Here is a 15,659-nt window from a genome sequence, read left to right on the forward strand (position 1 = left end):
TATCTGAAGGATTTGCAGTTACCATGCATATTATGAAGGAAAGGTGCTCAGTGGCATCAAATTCTTACCTCTTTATAGAGAGATGCAAAAGTTTGCTTGTATTCTAATCAGTGTCTTTTACAGGGCTTTTAACAGGTGAATATATCCAAGCACGTAGGGGCTTATGAGGAGTTCTGGTGTCAATACAGTTTTTATTTACGTGACTGAGTTGAAACCTTGCATGTTTATGCTTATCTGTTTCCTTCTGAGTGTTGGGCTGTCCCAGCGCTGAGTGTTGCAAATTCTATGTACAGTTGCAGTCCTTGAGAAAGAGGAGTTACTGTAATCGTGCTTGAAGAGCTTGTCTACTTTCAGATGGTTTGCAATAAGGTATGAAAATGAAATGAATACATTGTAAATTTTTTTTTCTTTCTAAATAAGTACAGAGATGTGGCAGACTTTGACTGCTGGCTAGGTAGTACCTGCAGGTTTTGCCTCTTCTCATTCAAGAAACAGACCTATCAGAAATCATTTATTTACAAGTGTCTGTATTACAAATTATAGTTTTCAATTAAAGAACACAAAAAAGGGCATCATCTGAACTTCCTTACGGGTCTTGGGAAGGTGCTGTTGGGTTTCAGTGCTGTGCATTGAATAACTAAGGAGAGCTTTGCACTTTGGTTTGAAGTGATGGTATTAATAGGACTAAATATGTATTGGTCATAAAGTTTTACTGGTTTGGCTGAAGTTATTTGATATCTGAATCTGAAGTTGTTTGAAAAACTATAATAGTAAATGAATCTGAAGTTATTTGAAACCCATCCATTTACACATATCTGTTGTTAAACCAGAGGCAGCTAGCAATGGAGTTGTGTTGGCTAGATAGCAGTGCGTGGCAAGCCATGAGATGTGAGGAGGTGAACTGCATTAAATACAACAGCTTCTAGTTTCCTGAGAGGTCAGCGTTTGGTCCAGTGAGTGGGATTCTTTAGCAGAGACTCATACAAACCAGATTGACCTCTGAAATGAGTAAGGCTGACAGTGACTGCAACATAAAAAGCTGAAGGTTCAGGGGAAGTGCTTCCTGGCTGCGTTGGGTAAACTTCCAGATAACCCCCTGAGCATCTGTCTGGTGTGCATTCACTTGGGGTGGATCTTGCAGTGATCCCAGCAGTACAGAAGGAGATCAAAATTTGCACATTTAAAAACGTAGGAATGCTGTCATTACTCTCAAGTGCTTAGTAAAAGTAAGAGGTAAGCTGGAGGGGCTGATGAATATCACCTCTCACTTTTTTTTTTCTTAATTTATATGGTTAATAATTAATTTTCAAGCTTCTGTTGTATTCCCATAAACCCTTTAGTGAAAGCATTAGTATCATAGGGCTGTGGTTTCATGGTCACTTTAGGCTGACATAAATACGCATCGCTTCTAAGCGGGCAGCTCTCCTGGCTTGCTAGCGTGGGCCCAAGGGAACAGGAGCCTGGTTTGTGTGCTTAAAGTGCTCGGGAAAATGCAGCTTAAGAGGGATAGTGTTCCCTAGTAAATTAACATCTGCCTGAAAATAAGTTTCTGTTTGCTTTTAATAGCTGTGAGATAACAAGGCAGATCTCCCCTCCCTCCCCCTCTTCAGCAGCTGTGGCAGGCCAAGAAACACCCTACGCGAATGTCGGGGTACTCCAGGACACCAGATTGCCTTTGTTCTGGCCTCTGCTTGGTGGATTTTTCCCTTTAGCATCCCAGGGAATTTCCAATTTGAAAAATCCTGCTGTGATTGTGGAGTGTAATAACAGGTGAACAGGCTGTATGAAGTCTGGTTTTTCTAATTTGAGGGAAAGCAGCATGGCACAAAACCAAGGAATTTATTAAGCTATTCTGTTTTGCTTTGTTTTCATTGTCATGTCATCTGGCACTTTTTTCAGCATCTTTACTCCAGATAGTAACTAGTAGCTGAGGTGGAGGTGGTTTGGTTCAGCTGTTGCCGCCTTCAAACCCAAAATGAAGCTGTGTTTCGGGATAGTAAGAGAATAGGTTGCAGTGTGTGATTTGGATGACAGCAGATGCCCTGTTGCAATTTTAGGTTTCCTCCTGTAGAGATGGCAACAGAGAAGCCTTCCTGCTGGGCTGGCAATGCGTAATTGGTTAATCCAGTTAGGTTGTCAGGCTTAGAAAAACAGTGAAATGATGGAGCACCACAGAAGACATCGTGGTCATGAGAAGATGTGCTTGGATCATTTGGGTACAGAGTGAAACTGGGAAAAAAAATCATTCATTTTAAGAAAAGTCAGCATAAAAATGAAAATTTTGCAAGTTATGCATATGGGTAATTTGTTCTGAAAATGGTGCTGAAGAAATGACGGTGTTGCATTGCTTTCCTCCTGACTGGTCTGAGAAGGTTCCCAAAAGGCCAAGGATGGTTCAGAAGTGTTACTTGCACCTCCTTTACTTTATTTTTTTTCTGAATGGCTTTGTAGAAATTTGTATTTTGTGGAATAAAGGAACATCTTGAAATAAGAAGTGAGCATTCAATGAATTATCTGCAGTCTCTTGACATGCTATAATGTCATTGAGTAAGACTGCTCTCTTTTAACACATGCCTTTCCATACGGAGATGCCGCAGCTATGTCTGCGTGCATAAGTGCAGCACAATATGGTTGGAAATGGAGACAGACTTGTTTTGTAGAGTTAGGCTTGTATGAGTAGATAAATCTTGGGGTTTGGTGCTCTGTTCCCTGATTGTCTTAGCTGTGGTGGGTGGCTCAGGCTGTATGTCATGGGGATTGGCTGGGTGTTAGCCAAAGATGAGTGAGGAAAAAGAAAGGGAGCACTTCTCCCCCTCTTTTACAAGTGGATTCCTGCTTTGTTCCTACGGACCGTTCCCGAGATGTCACTTAAATCCCTGCTATAAGTGAGGATGCTGGTAGTGCAAGGATGTCCTGTTGAGGTCGTCTTCAGGGTCTGCAACTGCCACCAGTGATCCAAAACCATGAGCTCCTGCTGTTTGAAGCAGAGAACGAGACATTGCAGTTAGGTCCCAGATAGAGCTATTGCTTTTATAAAAGCTTGCTCTTACACTTCGAGATGATGGAGAATCGAGTAATAGAGGATACAAAATACTGTTTTATCCCATAAAGCACAAAATAAAGTTTGCGTTGTTTACCTAAACGTGTTACAATCAGAAAAAAGGATAGGTGTGTCCAGCGTTCATGGACATCTTGTTTGTATGCCATGTTCTGTCTTTATTCTGGGCCCAAATCCTAGCTTGATTTGGAGGAACTACTTTTTTATGTTAAGAACTTGGCAGTGCAAATAGATTTTAACATTCAGTCATTGCTTTTGACTGAATTTATCCTTTTGCATTTGTTTCTGAAGATTTTGCTTGCAGTATTACTATGTTGTAAAGTTCTTGGTAAAAACAAGCAAAACAAAAAATCCAAAAAACTTGAATCTCTCAAAAGGCTTCTTATGTGTACAAAATTTCTGTAGTCAATATTAACTTAGTACAATGCAGTGCTATAAAATGTACCGAATGCATTAAAATCCTCGTTTTACTTTTTTTTTCTGATTGCGTTGTATGTAACAGAAACATTCAGCTTAAGTTATTCAGTGCTGATACACAGGCAATCAGCTACACAGTATTTGTGACAAATGGAAAATGGTAGAGAAAACACCAAATACATTCCATTTCAACTTGCTGAGTTGATTTATCTGAGTTTCTACGTGCATGCAGCTTTTAAAGAAAAATGGTGCGTTGCCGCCCGAGTGATCCATCAGTGCAGTGTTTTAATGTAAATTCCACCAAGGGGAACATTAAGGGTTGTAGCAATGCTGTTCATCAAAGTAATTAAGTAAATAGGAACTGTATCTGATGACGAATGTGTCATGCTGATGCTTTGTACTTTTGTGCTGAGGAGCTCTGACAAAGTATTAAATTCTGGTTTTTAAATTTTGTGCCAAAAAAGAGACGCACTGATTAAATGTATAGATCACCTCTGAAGCTGAGACTTGAGTTGAAGAATCAATAAAGTGTTAGTAGGTTCCAGCCACCGGTATTAACCATTCCCAAGTATTTATTTTATAGACTCTGTGATTTGAAGCATAAAATTTGTAGTAGGGGTGAGATTTTCTCAAATTGTGGCCAGTAGCTTTTTTCTTTTTTTTTTTTTTTTTAAGCTATGTTTCTGTATGTATTGCATTTATTTAAAATAAATTCTGTTTCCCTTTGTTGACATTCTTAAAAACTTCCTCAGGAAAGGATTTGCCAGAGCCCTGCTGCTATGGGTAGCATGATCTCTAAGGTGTTTTAAGTCTATTCTCAGGAATACAGTGGCCTATTTTGCAAAAAGTACCAATATGGCCAGTCAGCTGGTCACCCTCAGATTTAAGTAGCTTTATAGTGCTTTGAACTGGGTCCTTATATTATTTTTCTTATAGATTTTTATTTTTTCTGAGAAACTTCAGTAATGCTCATTTTGGTGTTCTAATAACAAGTTTGTCTCTTTTAGGAAATAAAGCCTCAAAGCCATTACAACCATGGATATAGTGAATCTCTTGGACGGAAAAGCCACATTGATGATTACAGCACTTGGGACATTGTCAAAGCCACACAGTAAGTTTATTTTTGAGTGTCAAATAGCAAAATATATATATAGCAAAATGCAAATATATAGCAAAATATATTTTATATGTATAATATATATATATATATATATATAGCAAAATGTATTTTTTTAATATACAGAAAGTTGAAGGCTAACTGTATTTGTAGATACAATAACACAAGATTTTAGAAGTGAGCTCTACAGTTTAAGATCATTTTATGAGCAATGTGAGAAACGTGTAGGAAGCATTGTGATAAGTTGTAAATATAGGTGGTTGCTGGGCAGATTGTTGGAAGAGAAAGTACAGTTTTCCTCCAGCTTGTACTGGTGTTTATTTTCTGTAAGTGATGGTTAAGAGGTAAGTGGGCAGCATATTGATGAGCAAATGTGAGGATTTCCTTGATTTCTTGGCATCATTTATGGGTTAGAAAGACTGCATCTGTATGTAGCTTTCTCCATCGTCTCTAATTCTGCAGTGTCAGTGCTGCTATGAAATTGACTTTATTGCTGAGAAAAGAATTGTAGGAGTAAACTGTAAAGAAAACTCAGTTAATAATTGCTTTTTCAATACAGATTAATTGTATAGAAGACAAATCTGTGTAGTCCTGTAATATATACTGACTCACAAGACTTTCAGAAGAATTGTCATAGAACTACTTTTCAGCTTTCTGTTGTTCACTGTTCAGAAACCACCACCATCACCTTGACCTGTGGTTTTCAGTAAGCTGAGATGATACAATTTCATTTTTAAAAACTATTGTTAGTTTGAAATCCTACTCTATTGCCAAGCTATTTACCTTTCTTTAAAAAAGGAAAAAACGACTTTAGTTTCTTTCCTAAAAGTCATCTCCTTCAACTGAAGGCACCTTTGCAGCTCAGTATTTGACATAGGCCACATGTAGGTTTAGGAAGTACGTACCTTCCCTCACCTTTTGAGTTCTTAGGGATTTAACTTCCTGATGTAGATGTTGATGGACCCTGCAATTGTTGCTCTATAGGGTTTAATAGTAACACTACAACCTATAATCTTCTTATCAGGGGATTCTTAGAAATTAAAGCACTGGTATAACATTGAACTGGCTGCTTCTTAAGGGCGTGGAACTATGACAGCAGAAGCAATGATTTTGCAAATTACCTGCTTTCATTTTTGTATGCTTGAAGCCCTGAAACACATTTGTCTCAGATAAATGTCTCTTTCATTATCCCTCAGATTTAGGTTGATCTGTGCTTTCAGCTGAGGTGCTTTAATTCTTTTCTGGTCTCCTCTGACAATTAATAGGGCTGTGAGTTATCTGTTACATTCCTCCACAGTCTTTGTGTTATGCAGTTGGTGAGAAGTCCTCTCCTCTGTAAGAGGACTGCTGTTTCCTATCACAGCCCAAATGCTTAATAGCTCAGGGAAAGATGACTCAGCATGGGTATACGATCAAGTTATGCTAGTGGTATTCCTTGGGACCTCCCAGACTAGAGGGATACCTCACCTTTATTTTAAGTATTTACTAAGTTTTGAAGACCGTGTTATATAAAACATCAGGCCTTAAGGGAGGGAAACAAAGTATTATAAGGCTTGTAGTAAAATAAAGCTGCTAATATATTAATTCAGCTAATATATTAATTCGGCCTAATTTAAGAAAAATTTAAGAAAAATGGTCTCCACATTACTGTTGAAGGTGAAGTTTCACATGATAAATAGCAATGGTGAAAGGGTGCATCACTAGTGCATAGTTCCTGCTAAAATGAACAGTGTAGTTACTTTTGTAGAAATATAACCTCTTTAACCTCTTGTACATCTATAACCTTTTTACCTCTTTCTTATTAATAAAAAATGAGTGATCTTATCCTCTGCCACTTGTCCTCAAATAGCATTATTTACTTAGATTAAAATAACTGATTCAGTTTACCTTTCAGTTTGGTGCTAATGTAAGTTGAATGCCACAAAAAGCTTTGTTTGAAAAAACAAACAAACAAAAAAATAAAAAGAACACTAATGTATCTCTTAGAAATCCCCTCCCCAAACAGTTCAGTAACTTCAATGACAATACAGAAAAACAGAATAAAAATTATATTCAGTCTGCTTGGTTTTAGCATTTTTTTTTTCTTTCCCAAAATTCACATGTGTATTCAGCTAGGATTGGCAGCACAGTTGTTTTGTTTTTGTTGTGTGTTTTTGTTTTTTTCCCCAGGACACTTCAAAACCTCCCCTGAAGGATCTAAGTTTTCTCAGTGCAGTGATATCAGATGGCAGCTGGGGTGCTTACTGTTAATAAAATGAAATCCTATTGTTCTCAGGACTGTTCTGAGAGCTAATTATAATAATAGACTTGTGCATTTTTCTGTTTCTTTAAAAAACAAAACAAACCTGACACTTTAAAAAAGACAAATCTGTCTGATTGTGCCTTCCAAAATATTTGTCATTTAATGTAAGACCACTTAAATTGCAGGCTTCTTGACAGATAGAGGGTGAATTTCACCATAGCCTAGAAGTGTCTGTTATCGTGTTTGTGATGGCCCACACAGGAAGCAGTCAGTCGCATCATATGAGTACCTAGTCAGTTATTTAATCTTTTTCAGTCACTGTTCATGCTGTATTTCATGTACTACATTATTAAAAGCTTCTCCTGTGAAATCAACTAGCGTTGTTTATTGCTGCAACACATACTGAAATGGGGAACATAGCTTCTTAAACTTTAATGTTGATGATGAAAATGTTTAATTCCTCTCCACTCTCTACATGCTGTTTGATTGTAGAATTCGTCTTTGAGATGAAGACGTTATTGGCACATGATTAGAGAAATAGAAGTGTTAGTAAAATGATGCATTTGCTTTTATGTTTCTCAGCAGGTCAAAATGATAAGAGCTTGCAAGCTCCACACATTTTTCCAGAAGAATATTTTGTTCTTTGTTTCATGCCACGTTGGACTGTTCATGTGCTTTATCTTCTTAGTTTGTAGTTTGAGCACTTACTAAATGAACTTGCTTATACGCTGATCTACAAATCTGATAACCTCTTAAAATCAAATTAAGACTGTATGGAAAAGAGCAGTTCAGTCAATGTTATTGGTGCAAGGAGTTTATCAGTATTTGTGTTTTTCTCCCACTATACATGTATTCCTCATAAGTTGCATAAACTGGATCTAGGCATAATTTACACCAAAAATACTCTATTTTGCAGAAGCTTATGCTGGAGTAAGAATGATAGTGCTTAATTTTAATACACATTGATATGAAGGACACTTTCCATTGGCTATTTTATGTGTCCAAAGACATTTAGCTAGAGTTGAAAACACTACTTTCTTAACCCTTCACATTGTAACATCTGCAAGATGTTTGTAGTCCCTTGGCACCTTGTATTCAATTATAGCAAAATTCAAGTTTATTCATGTAACGTTTCCACTGTTTTTGAAAAGTAGAAGCAGGCAGAAGCAGGCCACTCATATATTTGAAAATACATTTTCAATGCACTGGTAAAAATGGGCCATTTTTGCCTTTGCTGTTGCAGTGGAATAATGTAAGTTTACTCCATTTTACTCAATTTAGTAAGTACTTCACCTGGAACTGCGTGGCAGGTCTTTGTATTTCTTCTGTCTCTATAAAATCCAAGGATGGGCTGTGTACCAATTTAGTTTCTCTGATACCTGCTGTCACTAGAGAGGAGCAAATGGAGTTTCCTATAAACCAGGAAAAGCCATAAGCTGTTTAAAAGTGGAAGTGTAATTGGGGATGTTTTAGGTCTGTTTATTTCCATTTCTTATGGATTAGCACTAGTAGCTCTGCTTCATCCAAGTTGGAGTCAACTTTGAACATGATGACCTAGGAGGGGTACCATGATAACATAGTAACTTAAAGCTCATTGCTGGCTGTTTTTTTTTTTTTAGATCTTTTAAGCCATGAAAATAATGAGAAACAGCTAATGTTCACAGGTGGAGAAGTATATGGTGGGTTATGACCAGAACTAACTCCAGAACAAGTTAATTCTCGCTTTGTGATTTTCAACTCTGAGTGAAGAGGCACCTTCTGCTTGCAGTGACCTTGAGCAAATTCCAACTGCTAGAAGTGTGTTAAATAACTATTATGAACATTAGTATTAAACATTAATAAGATTAATAACATTTGAGGCTTCTGCAGTATTGATTCTCTGTGCTCAAATATTATGGTTTCGTTATTGCAAGATTAACTTTTCTGCTAGTTTTATTCACCAGTATCATTAAAAATGAGATTTGTATGCATTGTGAAATAGTGCAACAAAAAATGTGCTGGATCTATGCTGAATCTTGCTCAGAAATAAATAAATTGGATACATTTGAGAACTGGCTTTTGTCCTCACCATTTCTTATTATTCATAGTGTACCAGACACGAAGGGAAAAAAAAAAGATAGAAAATAATTCAAATTGGTCAGGGCTGGCCAAAGTGACGATTCCTCCTGTTTTTATTTCATCCATCCATAGGGGATGAAGGTCAGATTGTGACAAAAGTGCATGTTCTTTGCCTGCTTGTTTCAGCCTCTGGAGTTTATATACATACCAGCTTTAGCAATATAATTTAAGTTTGAATGGAAGGGTGTTTGTGTTTTTTTAACCACGTTTACAGCATAGCCACAACTGTCTAGCCAATCTGGGGCTCTGGAGTGTATACAACAGCTGAAATTCTCTTGTCTCTCAACATCATTGTTCCAGGTTTGTTAGGCAGCTCTTGAGTTTGCTCAAGAGCAGCTTTGCTGTTGAAAACAAAGCTGTCTTACTGTTTAACACACCAAAAAAAAAATATATATGTGAAAGGCTATGTTAGTATTTAACTGCCATTGTTCATGGGAATGAAACTTTAAAATGTGAAACAAAAAAAAATATTTTTGTATTAATTGCATTTCCAGTTAAAACAGCTTTGATTGTATTTGCAGTGATAGTAAGATAAGGGAGGAGGCTCCTGGCTTATATGCTGGTTGTTGGTGTGGTGATGTGCGCACTGAAGAGAGAGAGAGAGACCTTCTTACTACTGTGACCAAATTTGATGTTGCTCCTATGGCAAAGCTGGCAGTGTCTATTTTTAAGACTGTGCTTGCAGACAAAAAACAAAGATTACAAATTTAAAACACAAAGGGATTCTAGGACACTATTATTGAAAGTATTAAATTAAGAATATCTTTAATTTACAGTGACAAGATACTATAGTTACTGAATTGGCTTAGACTGTGACAATGAAATGAGCTTGCACAATGGGATTTTTGCTCTGAAAGAACTAGTCCCATTTTTCTCAAGAACAAGACAAATTCAGCAGTATTGACTTATATTCCAAATTATATTCTATTGATGCTTACAAATGCCATCCTCCAGAATTCACCCAGATGCTGAATTTGTTGCAGTAATATACTAATCTGTTATTTATAGCAACATTATGAGTATGCTGAGTGTCTGAAATAGGTGGCTTTCAAATGTTGTAATCCACCAGTGCATCACTAACATTTGGAGAAGACAAAGTGAAGTCAACCATGGCAAACTAATGAAAGAAAGACTGTGTAGTATGTTAAGAGAAGAATGCTACATTTCTAGGACAGAGCTCAAGAAACTATGGCTGCATCAGATTCAGTGTTTTCTTCTATTTAATTGCAGAGAGCATACTGTTTCCAGTAATAGGAACAAATTGCTGTAAATTCCTAACCTTTTGCCAGCTGTTTTTTGTCTATCTAGATTCTTACATCCTCTCATGACAATAAATTGGAGTTATTAAGTTATACCTTGTTACATGTTTTATAATCAGTTACAAACTCCAGATGCTGTAATACGCCAATGTGATATACAGACGAGCAAGTTTGGGAAATTCCAGAAGCATGTTGAAGATAATTCTCAAACACCAGGTATAGGAGGTCACCTTTCCTAGCTGGCTTACCAAGTACTTAGGACAGGAATTAGAGAAGGCCTTGTGGGAGATGTGACAGGAGGTGGCTGTCTTGGCCACAGTGATCATGAAGCAGTTCAAAAATTTTGGTATAATGTGAAAAAAGGTCTGCAATGTTTCCACCCTGGATTTTAAAAGAGCAAACTTTAAGCTACTCAGGGAGTTAGTTGGCAGTATCCCTTGGGAATTGGCTCCGATGGGTTTAGGGATCTGTGATAGTGGGTCACTTTTCAAGGACCACCACTTAAAAGCCTAGGAGCAGACAATCCCATTGCCCCTGCAAGTAAAACAAGTGGGGCGGAAGACAGGCTTGGTTGAATAATAAACTCTTCCTGGGACTAGGGCAGCAAAATAAAATATATTACCTCTGGAAGCAAGGTCTGGGCTTCACAGGGAGAGTTCAGAGCTGCAATTTGCTTGTGCAGAGAGAAACCAAGAAAAGCTGAAGCCCAACTTGAGTTGACAGTGGCCAAGGTGGTGTCAGACAACAAAAAAGGCTTTTTCAGGTATGTGAACAGCAAGAGGAAGTCTAAGGAAAACATTAGACTGATACTTTATGGAGATGGTCACCTGGCAATTAAGGATGAGGAAAAGGCTGAGGCATTTAATTCCTTTTGCCTTAGTTTTTAGCATTAATGATAGATCGTGAGCTGCCTAGTCCTCTGTGTTGGAAGACCACGAATGGGGAAGAAATGGCTTGCCATACGTGGCTACTGAAATTGTTAGGGAGCAGCTGTATCAGTTGAATATTTGGAAGTAAGTGGGGCTTGATGGGATTCATAGCAGAGTGCTTGAAAGGGCTAGCAGATATTATAGCTGGACACCTCTCAACAATTTACCAAAGGACTTGGCAGTCTGGGAAAGTCCCTGCTGACTGGAAGCTAGCCAACGTTACACCAAATCTACCAAGAAGGGCATGAGGGAGGCCGCACGACACTACAGGCCTGTTAATCTAGCCGCTGTCCCTCAGAAGGTTATGGAGAAGATTATCTTGGATGCTACCGAAAAGCAGTTAAAGAAAAAAGCTATTATCAGGCATAGTCAATGTGGGCTCATCAGGGGAAAGTCTCGCCTTAGCAGTGGCAGAGCCCCTGGCAGCAATGGGGACAAACTGCTTGCTGGGTGTGCTGAACACCGCATAGCCGGCTGGTGAAACCCTTTTGATTCTCCCACTATGTTTAGTGTTAGTGTGGCCTCACCTTGGATACTGTGTGCCCTTCTGGGCTCCACAGTACAAAAAAGGGTGTTAAGGTGCTTGAAAGCCTCCAGAGGAGGATGACAAAGCTGGTAGTGGGGCTGGCAGCCTGTCCCATGAGGGCAGGCTGAGGCCCTTGGGCTGCTTGGGCTGGAGAAGAGGAGGCTGAGAGGCGACTTCCTTAACTATTCTATTCTACATACTGTGTGGCAAGGTCAGAATTTGCTTTCTTGTCTTCTAGAAGTCCTGCTTTCACTGCATCTCTTTTACTGCCTCGTCTCCTCGTTCTTGGCTGAGTTGCCCCTAGTTGTCCTAACTTGTTTCAGTGGCCCTTGCAGCTGCAGGGCCAGCCAAGAATTGCATCACGTTAACCCATTTAAAGAAGTGTCAGAGATCGGCTGGTCTTAAAGCCTTATCACTTTTCCTGGCAGTTACATGTGTCTGACTAGATGTATTTTGTCTAACTGGTTGCATATTTGTGAGTCTTCATAAACCAAACCTCTCCTTCCCATCCTCCCCTTCTCCCCCCAGCTGCTTAAAAACAAAGCTTTATTGTCAAAATAATTCATGACTGCTGCGTTTTTACTGAGTCTGAAGAACCAAGCTATACAGGCTTGTTTCCAGTTTGTATGTGCTGCAGGCAGTAGTCTTTGTTCTGCTTTTGTAATGCTTTTGAAAGATTACAGGCATGACAGCAATATCGAGCATTTTTCATAATTTCCAGTGTGACTTTCCTAAGAAGTAGAAAATATGATTTAAGGAGGTTGTTATGCATAGCACTTCTTTTTTTTTTTCTTTTTTTTTTTTTTTCTTTCAATACTGTCCGATTAATGTGCTTCAAACCTGGAGTGGGCTTGGAAAGCATTCCTGAGGTTATATGACTTGATTCAATTGAGGCTTCACTACGGCAGGACTGTGTCTGGGTTGAAGAGCCATTCAAACACGTTGAAGAAAAAGCAAGAATGGGAACTACCCTGGAAAAAGCGTCTGGATGCCAGTTTTGCCAGCTGACCCAAGGGGAGCAAAGGGGCCTTCAGTTGTCTAAGGCTGTGTCTTCTGCAGTGGAATATGAAAGCAAGATAAGGAAAACATACTTAAATTCCAACTTTGAGAGGCTGTTAATCTTCTGCTATAGCAGAAGTTAGGTGTCACAAAGAGAGGCAGCATTGAACTTGACTTCAGGTTGTGCCTGGCACCAGTCTCCTCCTTGAGACTTAGGAAATTCCTGTGGGTTGTATATACTTTCAAATGTAATCTTAACAAGCATTTCTACATTGCTTTTATTACCACTAAAAATAGGAGTGAAACAGTGTAAGCATCAGGACAAATGGTATTTAATATTGGAGTCAGTCCTACATTAGATGCATATGTCATGTTTATGATTCCTGAATTGTTTCAGCTTTCACAATATAGGCAATTTTTTAAATGAAGTTAGCTCACAGTTAATAGTTGTCTTTAATTAAAGCATTAATTTCATATTAAAAGAGAATTTTGAAGGGATATGATAAAACAGTACTAACATTAGGCAAATTGCTGTTTGTTATCTGAGAAGGAAAATGCAAAGTGTCAGGGATCTGTTAATGTTTGTAACTGATCTGATGATCTTGTTATCCATTCTGATGATTTTTGGAAGATACTTTCAAACCAGTTGGCCCTGTTACTTTGGCCTTCAAGAGATGGGAAAGGAAGGAAAACAGACATGGGAGAAACAAATACAGCTGAGTCCCTGGGAAGGGGAGAATCCTGTTTTATACTAGGCATCCTACTGAGCTGTATTTCACCTTGTTCTGCTGTCTAGTTTGCTGTGGAGACAATTCTTCTGTAAAATCTTGAACTGGTTAATATGACTTCTGCCAGTTAAACTTACTGTTGTAAGAGATCTGTATTCATGTAGTGCCGGAAAGTCTCTGCTTTGTTTCTCTTCTGTTGAAGGTTGTGCATCATCATCATTACAATGTTTGCCTAATCCATTTTTATGCAAGGTAACAGCTTTGAAAATCTGATTTTCTTCTTCAAGGTATGGAATATATGAACGATGTAGAGAGTTGGTGGAAGCAGGTTATGATGTACGGCAACCAGACAAAGAAAACGTAACGCTTCTCCACTGGGCTGCAATCAACAACAGGATAGATCTGGTGAAGTATGTATTACGCTTAAAGTGATATATAAACTAATTGCATCCTTGAAAATATTGTTGTTTTAAATGTGTTAGTCCTAATTATCTTAAAAAGTTAATTTTTGTTCTTGAAATCTGAGGGAGGGGATAGTAGTCAGAAGACCTAATCTGCATGTTTTACAGACACCATTTTGATGACACAGTTAACAAAGATAAAACCTGTTACATGTCTAGTATTTGAGCTTAAGCTTTTCTCAGATGAGATGAACCTGTGGAATAGCTGTTCAGCTGCATGTGTAATTCCTTGATACTATGGTGGACTTGCTGAAGTGCCAACATTTTTTTTTTAGGGAGTGAAATTTCATGCAAGATAATAGCATGTATTTTAAATAAATGAGATTAATATGATGGAAGGGGAATCCTTCTTCATTCAGCATTTCAAGAAGTTCTGAGTTTAATAACATTTCTGCATTTTACTAGGAATTGCTAATTCTTAGTGCTTGCTGTTTTATAAGTCAGAACTGTATACAGCACGTTTGTTTTCTCTACCAGTAGCAAGATGATGAATTAAGTACATACAGTTATATCTAAATACGCAACATATTACTGAATCAGCAAGATTCTAGGATATTTGGTATAAACTGCATATCTTCAATCAGTCCACTTTTCAAAATATTTCTTATGAATGAATGTAAATCCACACAAAACCAAATGCAGAACATTTTCATTTTAAGCATGGTCTCCCCATATATGTCCATCACCAGTGCCTTCATCAGAACAGATCTTGAGTTTCTTGAAGTTGCCTGCAGATCTGAGGTTCATATTTATCTTCTTGTTTTTAAAGGACTTTGTTCTGATGCAGTTCTTTTAAAAGAAGGTTAAAGGTAGATAAACAGAGGGAAATTTAGCTCTGCTGAGAAAGACCTTAGGGTCCCAGTGCACAGCAAACTGACTGTGAACCAACAATGCACCCTTGCTGCAAAAAAGGCTAATGTTATCCAGTACAATAAACATATGGATATACCTGGGGTGAGTTCAGTGCAGGGTCACAAAGATGATTAAGGGACTGGAGCATCTGATGTCTGAGGAGAGGCTCCAAGAGCTGGGGCTGTTCAGTCTGGCGAAGAGAAGTCTCAGGGGAAAGGATTTTAGTAATGTCTACAAATACCAGATGGAAAAGGAATAAAGAAGACAAAGCCAGAGTTCTTCCTTGTCTGGCAGGACAATAGGAAGTGGGCACAAATTAGAACACATGAAATTCCATCTGAACATCATATCTCATTTATTTATTTACCCATGTGCGAGTGGCTGAGCACTGGCACAGGCTGCCCAGCAAGGTTGTGCAGTCTCCCTTCTAAGAGATCTTAAAAAGCCTCCTGGGCATGGTCCTGGGCCACCTGCTGTAGATGCTTGAATGAAGGAAACAATAGCTAGTGTAGGAGGTTTTATGCCTTTATTGTATTGTGGGTAGGAACGTATCATGGAAACTGTAATTCTGCGTTTGGTATCTTCCTTTCACTAAGGATGGGTAACCAGCGTGCCTTCTGGCGCACAGAAAGACAGCCTCTTGCAAAAGTGATGCAGAACACTGGTTAGCCAAATAACCTTCTTGGTGAGATTGTTTTAGATTCTATTGTTTTCTTCCTTTTCATTCCATTTTCCTCCTGGTTTCTCTTGGGTCTTTCATGGCTAGCAGCTTAGAACTTGGTTTGAAATAACTGCAATGTGTACAATTTCTCAGATAGCTATTTTTCTTTAATACAAATGCAACTTATAAATGCAATTGTTTTTTTTTCTGAGCTCACTTTTTAAATCCAACTTGAATGCAAAATTAATTATGTGCAATAAACTATTAATCTTATTTGAGCTGTTGCAATATC

At 38.2% G+C, this 15,659-nt stretch overlaps 1 protein-coding gene across 2 annotated transcripts in view; it reads left to right on the forward strand.

Annotated features, from left to right (window-relative positions):
* ZDHHC17 (zDHHC palmitoyltransferase 17) overlaps window positions 1-15,659 on the forward strand; it is a 73,641-nt gene that overhangs the window by 14,560 nt on the left and 43,422 nt on the right. For both annotated transcript variants that reach the window (XR_005266239.2, XM_038180295.2), the window contains exons 2-3: window positions 4,483-4,586; window positions 13,681-13,803. Coding sequence is in view for 1 of the 2 variants with exons in the window: in XM_038180295.2 (XP_038036223.1) it covers window positions 4,483-4,586; window positions 13,681-13,803 (227 nt within the window). In the remaining variant the exon portion in view is untranslated. The remainder of the gene's footprint in view (window positions 1-4,482; window positions 4,587-13,680; window positions 13,804-15,659) is intronic.

This window comes from Anas platyrhynchos, chromosome 1, assembly GCF_047663525.1.
Source record: "Anas platyrhynchos isolate ZD024472 breed Pekin duck chromosome 1, IASCAAS_PekinDuck_T2T, whole genome shotgun sequence".
Taxonomy (NCBI): Eukaryota; Metazoa; Chordata; class Aves; order Anseriformes; family Anatidae; genus Anas; species Anas platyrhynchos.